Source organism: Aulonocara sp. 'chitande type north' Nkhata Bay, linkage group LG23, assembly GCF_057382095.1.
Source record: "Aulonocara sp. 'chitande type north' Nkhata Bay isolate Kocher_YH1m ecotype deep benthic linkage group LG23, A_spYH_male_GT1.1, whole genome shotgun sequence".
Classification (NCBI taxonomy): Eukaryota; Metazoa; Chordata; class Actinopteri; order Cichliformes; family Cichlidae; genus Aulonocara; species Aulonocara sp. 'chitande type north' Nkhata Bay.
Window position 1 is genome coordinate 4,556,321 of NC_141365.1, and position 13,177 is coordinate 4,569,497.

A 13,177-nucleotide genomic window follows, 5' to 3' on the forward strand; every position below is an offset into this window, starting at 1 on the left:
ATAACATTTTTCTATTATTACTTTATTATGAATTATAGGTGCAAGAGTTTTAGAGTGTGGATAATTAAATAATAGATCAATGTAATAGCAAATTGTGCCTTGTTCTCAGATTCACAGCAAGTGGAGAGTGATAGATGAGATCAGGAGATGGAAGGAGGAAGAGAGGCAAGAATGATTCACAGGCAGAGAAAAGTTTGTTTCTCACAGTTTTGTTCCCTTATGGTTTCAAGCACTGTCACTAATCTTTGCATTTTATTATTATTTCATAACACTTGTTTAATCAGCTACCATCTCTCCTATGGACTTTTTAATGTCTACAGCAGGAGTGGGCGACTCCAGGCCTCGAGGGTCGGTGTCCTGCAGGTTTTAGATGTGTCATTGATCCAACACAGCTGATCAGGGCTGGACTGGGACAAAAAATCAGCCCGGGCATTTTGACTAGTTACCGGCCCACCATGGTATTATAGGAAAAGCCATAAAGCCTTTATAATAAACTTAAACCTACACCATCCTCCCTATTCTGGTATTCTAAACAGTACTTAGCAAAACTATAAAACAACCTAATTTATAATTACATATACCTCACTAATAGGGTTGCCAACTCCCAGCAAAAAAAGAAAAGAAAGAAAAATAGGGAACCACTCCCCCACCCTCTGCCTCAAGATGCTTTACTGACAAAACCGATTTTAATTTAATGCACATATAAAACAAATGCACAGACATCTATTATTTTTCTCCAGTAATTAAATAGATTTAACATCTTTCTTCAACAGAATTGCAGACTGCACAGATGGTATCTTAACAAAGGAAAGAATACCATAACTTACTAGGGCATATACTAGACTTAATATTTACTGAATACAATAATGGATTTCTATACATTTTACATCAGATAAAAAGTTTGGTTGTAAGATTCAGATAATTATTTATTAAAAGGTAGACATCATGACCAGCAGCTTTACAGCTGTGGCTCCAGCAAACATCAGCTGATACTAGAAATTAATATTAAATAAATTCTAACAACAGCTGATCAAGCTTAAACGTGCTGCTGTTGTTTAGCGCGACATCCGCTGGTTTCCTCTTTCTGGCGCAAAGTGGGCGATAAATAAACAAGAGAGAAAAGCCGATCAGCTGATCATTGATCAGTTTCATGATTGAAGTAGAAACAGGAGAGGGAGGGGGAGAGGGACGATCTGATTTCCTCGTGTCAGCATTGTTCCCACATCATCATAATTAATGTTGTTCCAGGTTCAACATTGCAAGTGACCAATCACCTTCTTGTGACGTCATTCCTTTGCGACTTCGAAATACCCGCCTTCGATTATTTCGAAATACAAGTGAAGAAGCGAAAAACCGCCGCCTGTCCGCCGAATTTGAAGTCAATTCGCCTGTCGTCCGAATTTGAAGTCAATTTAGGATACTTTCCTTTAATAAACGGTAAGCATTATACATATGTTCCTCACTTGGCTTGCTGTTTGTTTGCTAGCGATAGGCTACTTGACGACAGCATTAGCTAACCAGTGTTCTCTAGACCAGCGTTCCCCAACTTTTTGGGTGTTTCGTGGCCCGGGGGTTGGGTCAGGCAAAATTGCAGTAGCTTCCCTGATCATTTTACAAACATAAGTGAAGAGAATCTGGACTAAAAGGCCTAGACTTATGGTTGTGTGCTGAATCTATGAATCAAACTATCACCTGGAAACATAATTAACTGGTCCATAGCTGTGAAACTGGACATGAGTTCTTGATTCTATGGAGATTAACAGTAATCCAGAAATTTACAAATTTGTCCTGGTACATCGCGTAAATGTTGTCCCTGGGACATCATGTAGAAGTTGCCCTGGGACATCGTGTAAATGTTGTCCCTGGGACATCGTGTAATTGTTGTCCCTGGGACATCATGTAAATGTTGTCCCTGGGACATCGTGTAAATGTTGTCCCTGGGACATCGTGTAAATGTTGTCCCAGGGACATCGTGTAAATGTTGTCCCAGGGACATCGTGTAGATGTTGTCCCTGGGACATCGTGTGATAGCTTGTAAATAATGGAATGAAAATTATTGATTGTTATTAACTTGTGAAAAAGAAGTGTAACAAATCCACATGTTATGTTCTTACACCCTTACAGAAACTGTGACTCCTTCACAATGTCAGGTAAATGTCAACTCATGTTGAATAATCAACCAATCAAGCCTTTTATTATCACATGCAATGTTACACGTACAACTGCAATGAAAATTTCACCCCCTTCTGACCATACATATATTGCTTAAACATCACATTGGGAAGACAGGTCGGAAACAGTTAGGAAGGTCAGAAAACAATTTAATTAATAGATGAGGGGAGAGGAGGAGAAAAAAGAACTACAACCAGACAAAGCTCCTAGAAGACTGAAATGGATGATGGTTGCAGCATGCAAAAAGAAAATGATATCTGTTGACTACAGCATATGCTTTCTCACAGATTACCTTGTGGGAGTAGCTGGACCAAACTCTATTGGTATTTCAAGTTTGAAATCCCTGTTTGACCAGACTAACATTTCAGATGAGGTACCTCTTGACATAAAAATCCTTTTATGTTGTCATAAAACTAATGTTAAATTCTGCTTTAAATACACTTTATTGTACAATTTACTTAATGAATCGTGTTCCTTAGTTCTGTTTTTATTTATATGTATTTATTTATTTGTTTTATAAGGTAATAGATGGCCTAATCTATTTGCAGTGTGAGGTATGTTGAAAAGCTTGTTTGATCATAATGACATAGCATGTTTACGTTTTTTGTAATGTATTTGAAAACATAGGTGTATTTATGTTATTTTTATAGAATTTCCCTCACATTTATCCAATACCAAGCCAAATCACTGGAAAAATTTTGGATGGGTCCACAAGAGCACAAAGTGCATACTTTTTGAAGGTATGACTTGGACTGTGGTAACTATGTTCTTATCACAAAGGGTTTATAAGTTGCCACTATAAACAAACAGCATTTTCCAAAATTGAAGCCTTGTCAGAAGAACCTGAAAAATACCTTTCTGAAACCTTTTCTGTGTAAAGACTTGTTCAAAAGCAATGCACACAGATTAAAACATTTCTGTCTTGGCCAACTGATAAAGAACACCAAAAATTTAGTGGTGCGTGTTGAGTCTGTGGTCTTGATTTGTTTTGTACACACTATAGAAATTAATTAATGTAAACCAAAAATGACACTTTCTATATGTTTGTGTATCTGCAGAATTAATTACAAGTCTCACCTGACAAGCTTTTGCAGTTTTGCAGTGTCATTCTTGACAGAAAAACATACTTGTCACATTCTTTTTATTTCCAGAAAAACATCTTTCAGATGTATGAGAAATTGATTGGAGCCTGTCTGGAAAACGGCAGCCACTGGACCTTGTTTGTAAGTTGCACAGATTTTGCACTCTCTCTAGTGCATGATACTTTTCAGTGTCCCTCATTAGGAAAGCTCAAGGCCCAAGCCTACCATATCCATCTTTTTACAAAACAGTTTTGTGACATACCCAAGAGGACCATAGTCTATATGAATTCATTTGGCGAGTCGGAGGTCAGAAAAAGTGCGGTGTTGAAAAACTGGAGGTAATTAATTAACATATTTAACATAACATATTTAATTTAATTGAAATCATTACCGAACGTGGTTATTGATTTCTCTATATGCTTTTTATTTGTAATAACTGCGATCTCTCAGCTCATTTGCTTCAGCAAGAGGCTGCACTGGAGAGTGGACCTTGTCACATGTGAGCCACCCACATCAACAGGATGGGAACTCATGTGGAGTGCATGTCATAATGGTACTGAAAACTATAGCTTTAACCTATATAAGTAATGTTTACATTTTTGCCTATTCAGTTTTTAAAGCCTTAGAGGCAGGATGGTAAAATCTCAATTTTTTTTGTAGATTGAACCATTTCAGCAGTAATGCTTCGCTTTGGTTGCTCTGTTTTTTTTTTTCTCGGGGGGGAGGGGTGGGGGGGGTTAAAAACAAACAAACATTTCTTTGTTAATCTAATTCTTTTTGTTCTTTTTTTTTTTTTTTTTTCTTCGTCAATTATTAGTTTGCCCAATCTCTCATTGACGGTAAAACACAAGTGGAGGAGTACAACACTGAAATCACAAAGCTCAGGTCCCGACTTTGCCACTACTTATTTTCCTCAATAGGTACAGATAAAATTAGCTGCCTTCTTTTTCTCTAACATTGGAAAATGTAACTTGTACTTAAACAAATTATATTTTGCAGATCGAACTAGGAAGTGCAGTCAGTGCTGGTGTGTGATTGCAGCCAAAGACCGGGTACACTATGACATGTCCTTAGCCATATAGATTGTTTATTTAATGGACTTTGTTCATTTGTTTTTTGTTTGTTTATTTCTTCTTCTTTTTTTTTTTTTTAATTCACAGGTGCAGTGCCAGAAATGTGGTGCATACAAGCACATGCGTTGTTCAAAGTCTGTTTGTGGCATCTGTATCTTCTGTGAGAGTAAGTCACAATATAACTAAACAATGTCCAAAAATGTTTAAAGTGAATTTTTTTTTCGTAATTTTGCCTTTGCACACCAGGACTGTGTAATTAAAGTGGACGTTTCAAGATCCATTTTTTACACAAAACTATTTTAGACATAACTGTGTCGTATTGTGGGGATTTCTCTTCACAATTAAATTGATATAGTGCTGTTTATATCATTCTTCTTTATGTAACAGCACAGTGCAGCACAGCAGAGGGAAAGGAGTTGTGCAGCATAGTGGGTGGCTATACAGGAGGAGCAATAGAAGTAGCCAGTGAAGAATGTCATCAGGGAAAGCATCAGGCAGCGAATGACAAAGGAAAAGTTCCTAAGGGAGAGAACATCTGCAGCAAATCGACAAGTAACAGTGAGATAGGAAGACTGACAGTCAGAGATGAAGGTACACAGACTGAAGACAAAGAAAAAGAAACAGAAGTATACGGCACAAGTCTGAGTACAGATAATGCTGCTGCTGATGATGTTGACAGGATCGATGCAGATACAGAATTCCAAACTGATTCAGAAGGAACTAGTACAGTTTACAGAGTGCATGGTCGCTTATCTGTACCAAGCTCAAAAAAGAAAACCTACACAATAACAGAAGACGAGATCAAGCGCAGAATCAACGCAGAGAACATGTCAGTTCATGTTTTCAGAGGTTTGATTGGGGTAGATATACATTTCGTGATTTTGATGTCACCTGAAATAAATCCGGGTTACTCGTATCAATGAAGTGACAATGTGGCTGGAAATTGTGCATTTGCTGCAACATATACACAATTACACCATGTAAACAAAAGCATTTAACTTTGTGCGCGTGTGTGTGTCTCTCTCTGCTCTTTTGGTGTTTGCACTTTTTCTTTTTTAGGGCCGTAAAGCCAAACTGCCCGCAATGATTCTTGACAGGCCTAAGAAGGCCAAAACTAAAGTAACAGTGTTTAGTGTTCTGAGTGAAGAGGAGGCTGGGGAGCTAGCCCTCGGGTTTGCCGGAAGATTGGCCTGCGATGTCACAACAGACATGGTCTGTAAAGGCATCGACCATTCAAGTGCTGATATGACAAAGTAAGTTAGTAAAACAATATGAAAGTTGTATCTTTTTTGGTATTATTTGTCATTTCCCCGTATTTGGGTTATTGGTGTAACATTGTTAATCTTACTTTCTAATAACAGACAGACTCTTCTCAAAATCCAACACAATCTTAAACATGAGCTGACTGATTCCTCAACCTTCAGTTTGCTGACACACACCTTTGGCCCCGCTGCACTGGATTCTGTCATTTCATTCCTGTGTGAAAAACTTGATCTTGTCTCTTAAATAATGAAACCTTTTGTGACTTTTGTTTGTTCTGTAAATCAGAATCTTGAAAATTGTTCATTGTTGTTCTAAGTTTGTGTTAACTATTTGGCAAAAATGATTGGTTCCTAATCCAAACAGCATAATGACTGTTCTAACACATATCTTAAAAATGCTACAAAGAAAGAAAATTATCACATATGTTTCAATATGAATGTAATTGTGTCACACTCGGTTTGTAGTAACTTTCCTGTTTTATTTTGAGTTTTGGTATGTTTACACTGTTATTTTTATTTCCCGTGTGTTCGTCTTCCCTTATTAGTTTTACTGTATTTAATTAGTCTGATTTAATAACTTATAATTATTTACTTTCCAGTGTTTATATATGCTCCTCGTTTGGATTATTGTTTGTTTGAGTTCTGCCTGTCTTTTCTATTAAAGATTTGGACTTTTGGACTATTAGTGGACCTCGTAGGTTTTTATTCTGTTCAATTGGTAATTGACTGGGTTTAATTTAGTGGCCTGGAAAACAGGCCGGAGGGGTCTGGTCATTTTAACCCCCTAAGACCCGAAATCTTCCATGGCATGCATTTTTAACTTCTCTTTGATATTTGGGCCGATTGGAACCCGATGAATGTAAAAAGAAAGAATTACCAGGTTTTGTTTTTTTTACCTAATTTTTGTTTCTGAGAAAAATGAGAGCCACATATGAGGACATTAATTTGAAATTTCGATAGAACAGTTGCAGTATAATGTCCTCATAACTGTATATCAGGCACTTGTTGATCAAGATTTAGTATTTTGGTCTAAATAACCCAAAATGTGATGTCCACATGTGTGGACGCCAGGCTGGAGTAAAGTGTTAGAGCTATTTATACCTATGTAAACTTTTATACACTGGTTTTTACCTGTCTTGTTTCAGAAAGGTTTAAAAGGGTAATGTCCACAGTTTATTTGTTTATTTATTTGTTTGAATTCAACATATTTTATTAAAGTAATTGAGCTTGAACACAGAAAAAACTGAATCAAATAATCATAAAATCAAATCACTTGCACTATACTGAAGTCTAATCTACTCTGAGCTAATGCCGGTTTCCAACACTAATGATCGGGTGAAGGAGAGAGATGAGGGTGTGCACGGCCACTGGTGCTCTTATCCCTTTTCTTTGTGATACAATCCAACAGGAAAGCAGTCAAACCCTTGGACATTAGCCAAGTTAACGTTCACAAATATATACACACAGAGGAACTCTGAGCCCCAATGTCAGCATTAGCACAAACATGCCACTTCATACCAAATCTCAGTGTGAGGTCAGGTGTTAGTCTCATTCCATTATTCTGGCTATATTTTCTTACTCATTACTATTAAACTTATACTTAAGACTAACTATTAACAAAATCACACCCCAATAACTCTGTTATTACACTTTATATTTAATCATAAAAAGGCTGGATGTTGAAACCTTTTACTTCTATTTTGTATGAGCCAGGATTCTCAACAGCTGATACTCTATGTCCAAAAAGTGACAGGTATCGTTTTATGGAGCAAAAAACTTAAGAGCGCATATTTTATAAATAATACCAACAATTACAAATGCAGACCTTTAATAGTAATAAGTAATCCTTTATTTATAATGCATAGCAATATAAAAATAGTAACATATGAAAATATTACAATGGGCACAGATGAATTTGTATCAAAAACAGCAACCAAGCCAAAGTAATGAATAACACACATAAATAACAACTGCTTGAGAGACCAAACAATTTCTTTTCAACTGTTCCTTGGCAGAAAGTTAAGACAGCTATTCAGCTTTAGGTTTCAATAAACAGAAGTAATGGATGCAGTCCCTTTGAAATGTCACACAAAAGTCTACTTATGCATATACTTAGCTTTAACTCTTCTCTTTTTTGTTTTGTATTCCAAAAGGTTTTCATTTTCTCCAGAGGATGTCTCTCTTTCAGTGGTTATCAACTGTTCACATTCATTTTCACAGACTGTTGGAATGTCGATGCTGGCCGAACGTTTCTTGCTAGAATACAATGGCCTAATTTTGCGTGCATTCTCTGTCGTCTTTATTTCGTACTGGCATATACTTTTGCCTACTTGTTTTGTTTTTAAGACATTTGTATGCAGTTCATCTATCATTGGAGTAATACCCTCTGGAATGAATGCCCACTGTTTAACTGTGTCTAAAACAGCATTTAGTTTTCCAACTGCATCTTCTGTGCATTTTTTGTCTGTGCTTTCAACTACAGGAGTGTCATTCAAAGTTGATAGAGGACTTTTCAGAGAGTTTTTCATTTGTTTAAAATGGCTACAAGCCACCTTCAGGCAAGCACATGTGTTATAGTGAGAGAACGTACAACAAGTGCACTGAAGTGTTTCAGCCGATGCAAAAAAACACAGATTTCCAAACAAACTTGGCATTTTTATCACTTTCAAGTCCTCACAGTGTACAAAGTAATGCCTTTCTTTCACTGCAATTCTTGCCAAGGTAGAAATGTCTGTTTCCATGTTTGGATAGATGTCATTGTCAGCCTCTGCTAATTTTGCAAGTAACACTAGATGCTTGCAAAGAAGTCCTCGTAAGCCATATGTACAGTTGCAGTAGGACTCAACAGGGCAGACGTCATACACCATGTCTTCTCTTGACTCAGATGGGACTTGATATGCATTAACTCCATGGCTGTTCTTGACTGTAATTTTAAGAGCCCAACCACTTTCCATCAGTCTTGAAGCAGAGTCTGAAACTTGAGACAAGGTGTCAGCAAACCTGTTTTTCATGCGGCCCACATCTTGCAGGGTTTTTATGACTGAGAAGTAGTCGTCGGCCTTCCCTAGGAGCACTTCAATCAGATCATCCAGACGCCTATTCTTGTAGCCAGATAAAAACTGGTATTTCAGGCGGTGGAAAAATCTGAAAAACAGTTATTTGAAATGATTAGTAACTGTAATTGAAGGAATTTAAAGTTTTAATCAAGACTGTATTATTTTTTTAAAAATTGGAATACCTATTGCACACGTCTTTTATAAAGGAATGCTCTGTGCCGGTTTAGCTGATTTAGGCAAATCCACCTACTCTGTTTTTTGTTGTGATAACATAAAAAACGCTGCTAGAATTTAAAGGATTTGCCTAAAACCTGTTCTGGCAATGACATGACGAACCTACTCAGTTTAGCCTCTTGGATTAAAGCATAATATCTTTTTTTCAGCAATACAATTGAATGAGGTCAAAATAATAAATCATACCTTTCAATCACATTGTTTGTTTCAGAACGAGCGTGACTGAAGTGACGGCCGTAGTCACACCACATGTGGCCAATGCCTTCCCAGTGCTTCTGAAAATACTGGCACACCAAAGGGTATTGCTTAAATGTCTGGCAGAACTCTGCTGATGTGGCTTTAAAGTCGTCCTCCTAAGAGAATTGGATGCAACAGAATATATTTCAATCCATTTAACAGACCTATTGAAATCTTTAATATTATGTATTGAAGCCCTTTTCCTTTTATTGAATAACATTAAGAATTTTAAGTTATTAATAATATGTCGTGTTTTTGTATTAAGAAGCAATTATTTCTTCCCTTACAATGGCTAAGAAGGAACACTAAACCTATAAGCATATTTGGTTTCAGCATCTGTCTGTGAAAGAATCCCACTCACAAGTTCTCCTGCACAGTGGGTGACACGATGATGTTCTGCACAGCTTAAGTACTTGTTTTGATAAGCAAGATAAGAAGCCAGTTTTAGAAATTGTTTCAAAAATCTATTTTGTATCTCTCTGTAACTTTTTTTAGCAACTGAAAGTTATTATGCTCTTAGTGTAATCAAGAAATCAAAATGTGAAATAGACAAATTACACTTACAGATGTGCAAGCTTTCAGCTTACAAAAGAAAGAAATGATTTCATTTCTCTTTTGGGTGTTAGAAAGCCCATGGACCCCGGACTCTGATTTTGAAAGCCATCGATTAACAGCCTGTGAATGTAAGAGAAAAAAAGTTAATCTGGAGAGAGAGACAGAGGAGCAGCTGTACAAAAAGCATAAAAGAAAGCTGACGTCCAAAAATAACTTTGTCACTCACTGGACAAGAGGACCTGTGCATTACAGAAATCAACCAGGCAAACATATTTTTAAATGTCAAAAAGAGCTTTGGGAAGCAGCCACCAGAAGATGAGTGCACTGTGGTCTTAAATGGATGGACATAGTCACTCAACATTTTATCCCTTTATATTCATTAACCTGAGTAGGTGAATATCACAATGAGGCAAATCATGACAACAGGACCCTGTTGTAAAAATGTGTTTCAGGTGCATCTTAGACAACGTGAAAAGAAAACAATGTGGTTTACCTGCAAGACATGGTACCAGCATAGAAGGATAGCTGACTCTGGAAAAACCTTCTGCAAAGCATTTATTTCCGCAAAGTCTTTGTCAACCATAAATGCTCTACAGAAAAAAAGAAAACACTAAATGAGATTAAACAGTATGAAAATGTTTTTGCTATCTCAAAGCACCACTTCAATGCCAAATTAAACATTTCAACTCACAAGTAGATATATAAAATACTGCATACAGCCTATAGGAATAACTTTAACAACTGGAAAGGAAAGTTTTTTGCAGCCCATGCTGCAGCTATAGCATTAGATTCTGGCATGTTATAACTTTTTTGAAAAGGAATTATTTCAAAATTAATAGCTGTCAATGTATTATTTACCTCGGGGAAGTTGGGAAATGCTCACAAACTATTCCTAGAACAGTTTCCAGGGTTTTCTGACTTTCGTTGCTGACAATAGCATAGGCCACAGGGACTCCATGCCCATGATCATCTCTTACAACAAGTGTGAATAAGGGAAATGAATACTGGTTAACGCAGTGCGTGGTGTCAACAAATACTAACTGTTTTGCATAGTTCTCCATGTTTGATTTCATTACAGGTGTCTGCAAAACAATCATTAGTTCTTGGTCAGATGTGTATGGTTGATAGAAGAGAACATGTTCTTGATGTTTTCCATTAAGTAAGGTATGTACACTTTGACTGTCTCCACAGTTAAAGTGCTTCTTCCTCATCATGCAGGTTCTAACACTGTCAATGTCACGTGGTGTGACAAAATGCTCTCTGTTGTGAAGATCTCTGTGTCCATGTTCTTTGGCCCATTTATGACATTCGGTTAGTATGATGGCTGGCTTAGTTCCAAGGGAAAGCAGTTCCTCAATCTTCCTCCTCAAATCACTGGAAATATTGTTGAAATGTGCGTCTTTTGGGTCCGAAGGATCATGCCCATCATGCTTATCATATGTACGCTGCACGATGACTGTGTGGTCTTTCCAACATTTGAGTACTTTAAATGAAACATAGGCCTTACAGCCCACTGCTCTGTAGCTGTTTCGACTTTTTTTCCCAGCTCTGATGCAGTTGAATTTGTAATAGTCTCTTTTCCTGTCTTTACCTGAGGCAACATTTAAACATTTATAATGTCCATGAAGGGTTAATGAGTTCAATTTTTCTAACACAACACTGAATGGGTCCTCCTGGCATTGTGACACATGCACACAAAGTTGTGTGTCTTTTCCAGTTCTTTTTTTTTCGTCATTCAGAACACTTCTTCTAATTATGTCGTCCATTTCTGGTGGAAAAATAACGAAGGTTTAATTAGTCAATATTCATTAATTCATTTTAACTTGTTGTGGGGTTTTTTGCAATACAATGTAAATATTAAATATAATATTAAAAAATATATATATATATAAAATAATATAAAACAAACAGGGGCTAAAAGAAGCTAAACTTTCATATGGTATGTCTCTGGCAACTTTAACATGATGTCCCAGGGACAACATCTACACGATGTCCCAGGGCAACTTCTACATGATGTTCCAGGGACAACATTTACGCGATGTCCCAGGGACAACATTTACGCGATGTCCCAGGGACAACATCTACGCGATGTCCCTGGGACAAATTTGTAAATTTCTGGATTACTGTTAATCTCCATAGAATCAAGAACTCATGTCCAGTTTCACAGCTATGGACCAGTTAATTATGTTTCCAGGTGATAGTTTGATTCATAGATTCAGCACACAACCATAAGTCTAGGCCTTTTAGTCCAGATTCTCTTCACTTATGTTTGTAAAATGATCAGGGGAGCTACTGCAATTTTGCCTGACCCAACCCCCGGGCCACGAAACACCCAAAAAGTTGGGGAACGCTGGTCTAGAGAACACTGGTTAGCTAATGCTGTCGTCAAGTAGCCTATCGCTAGCAAACAAACAGCAAGCCAAGTGAGGAACATATGTATAATGCTTACCGTTTATTAAAGGAAAGTATCCTAAATTGACTTCAAATTCGGCGGACAGGCGGCGGTTTTTCGCTTCTTCACTTGTATTTCGAAATACTCGAAGGCGGGTATTTCGAAGTCGCAAAGGAATGACGTCACAAGAAGGTGATTGGTCACTTGCAATGTTGAACCTGGAACAACATTAATTATGATGATGTGGGAACAATGCTGACACGAGGAAATCAGATCGTCCGGGGGAGAGGATGAGAGAAGAAGAGGCAGCTGTGCAGCGTAAACACAGAATAACTCCAGCTTTGTGTCTTTTTCATTGTAGCTGAAGTCCGGGACAAACTGTTCCTTTTCACCTCAATACCAAACGCTTGATATTTTCTCTGAATACGAGACGATTCCGTTTTTTACGGGACGGTTGGCAACTCTAATAATTAGCCTTATGAACAAAATAAAGTTCAACATCAGTAACATAGCACCCACCCAGCTGTATAGAAACTCTGTCATGCTAGCTAGTACGCAGTACGAAAAAGTCAACACAACGAACATAAACTCCACCTAAACTTGGTTCATATCTGACCCAGATGGACTGCAGGTCAGTTCACCTGACACTCGGACCAGCAGCCGCTTCGGGTCTCTCCTCTTGCCTCCCTTTTCCTTCATCCACCTGCTGGCTTCCACCACTTGCTAATGTTATTGAATCTGTGGAAGCTCTGCGATAGCCACCACACGAAGTAACGAATAACAAGCCTATTTAAATCCCAGTAACGAGTAACGCCTTCCTGGTTTTGGCATAATAACTAGTTACCGTGCTCGTTACCACAATAATAACGTAGTTACTGTAACGCGTTACTTAATAACGCATTAGTCCCAACACTGCTCACCACATATCCAAACCAACATCATGACCAGCAGCTTTACAGCTGTGGCTCCAGCAAACATCAGCTGATACTAGTAATTAATATTAAATAAATTCTAACAACAGCTGATCAAGCTTAAACGTGCTGCTGTTGTTTAGTGCGACCTCTTTCTGGTGCAAAGTGGGCCAGCCTGGTTCTGCCGGAGGTTTCTTCCTGTT

The 13,177-nt window shown here is 37.7% G+C and overlaps 2 protein-coding genes across 9 annotated transcripts; one reads left to right on the forward strand and one right to left on the reverse strand.

Moving 5' to 3' along the window:
* Nucleotides 1-1,192: 1,192 nt before the first annotated feature.
* LOC147300969 (uncharacterized) lies at nt 1,193-6,274 on the forward strand. Of its 8 annotated transcripts, XM_086282228.1 has the most exons (14): nt 1,193-1,437; nt 2,125-2,150; nt 2,460-2,545; nt 2,694-2,726; nt 2,823-2,912; nt 3,324-3,395; nt 3,504-3,592; nt 3,705-3,807; nt 4,072-4,174; nt 4,254-4,306; nt 4,415-4,493; nt 4,715-5,187; nt 5,387-5,580; nt 5,689-6,274. In XM_086282228.1, the coding sequence occupies exons 2-14, from the start codon at nt 2,144-2,146 to the stop codon at nt 5,831-5,833; spliced, it is 1,527 nt and encodes a 508-aa protein (XP_086138354.1). In that variant the 5' UTR covers nt 1,193-1,437; nt 2,125-2,143; the 3' UTR covers nt 5,834-6,274. The 8 variants fall into 8 exon arrangements, with proteins under 8 accessions (XP_086138354.1, XP_086138358.1, XP_086138351.1 ...); XM_086282232.1 differs by lacking the exon at nt 2,460-2,545; XM_086282227.1 differs by lacking the exon at nt 1,193-1,437 and having other exon boundaries at nt 2,030-2,150.
* A 1,137-nt stretch (nt 6,275-7,411) lies between these two features.
* LOC147300970 (uncharacterized) lies at nt 7,412-12,313 on the reverse strand. Its single transcript, XM_086282220.1, has 6 exons — nt 12,121-12,313; nt 10,530-11,439; nt 10,165-10,261; nt 9,681-9,791; nt 9,066-9,232; nt 7,412-8,733 (listed from the first exon to the last, which is right to left on the reverse strand). The coding sequence occupies exons 2-6, from the start codon at nt 11,435-11,437 to the stop codon at nt 7,686-7,688; spliced, it is 2,331 nt and encodes a 776-aa protein (XP_086138346.1). The 5' UTR covers nt 11,438-11,439; nt 12,121-12,313; the 3' UTR covers nt 7,412-7,685.
* Between the last annotated feature and the right edge of the window lie 864 nt (nt 12,314-13,177).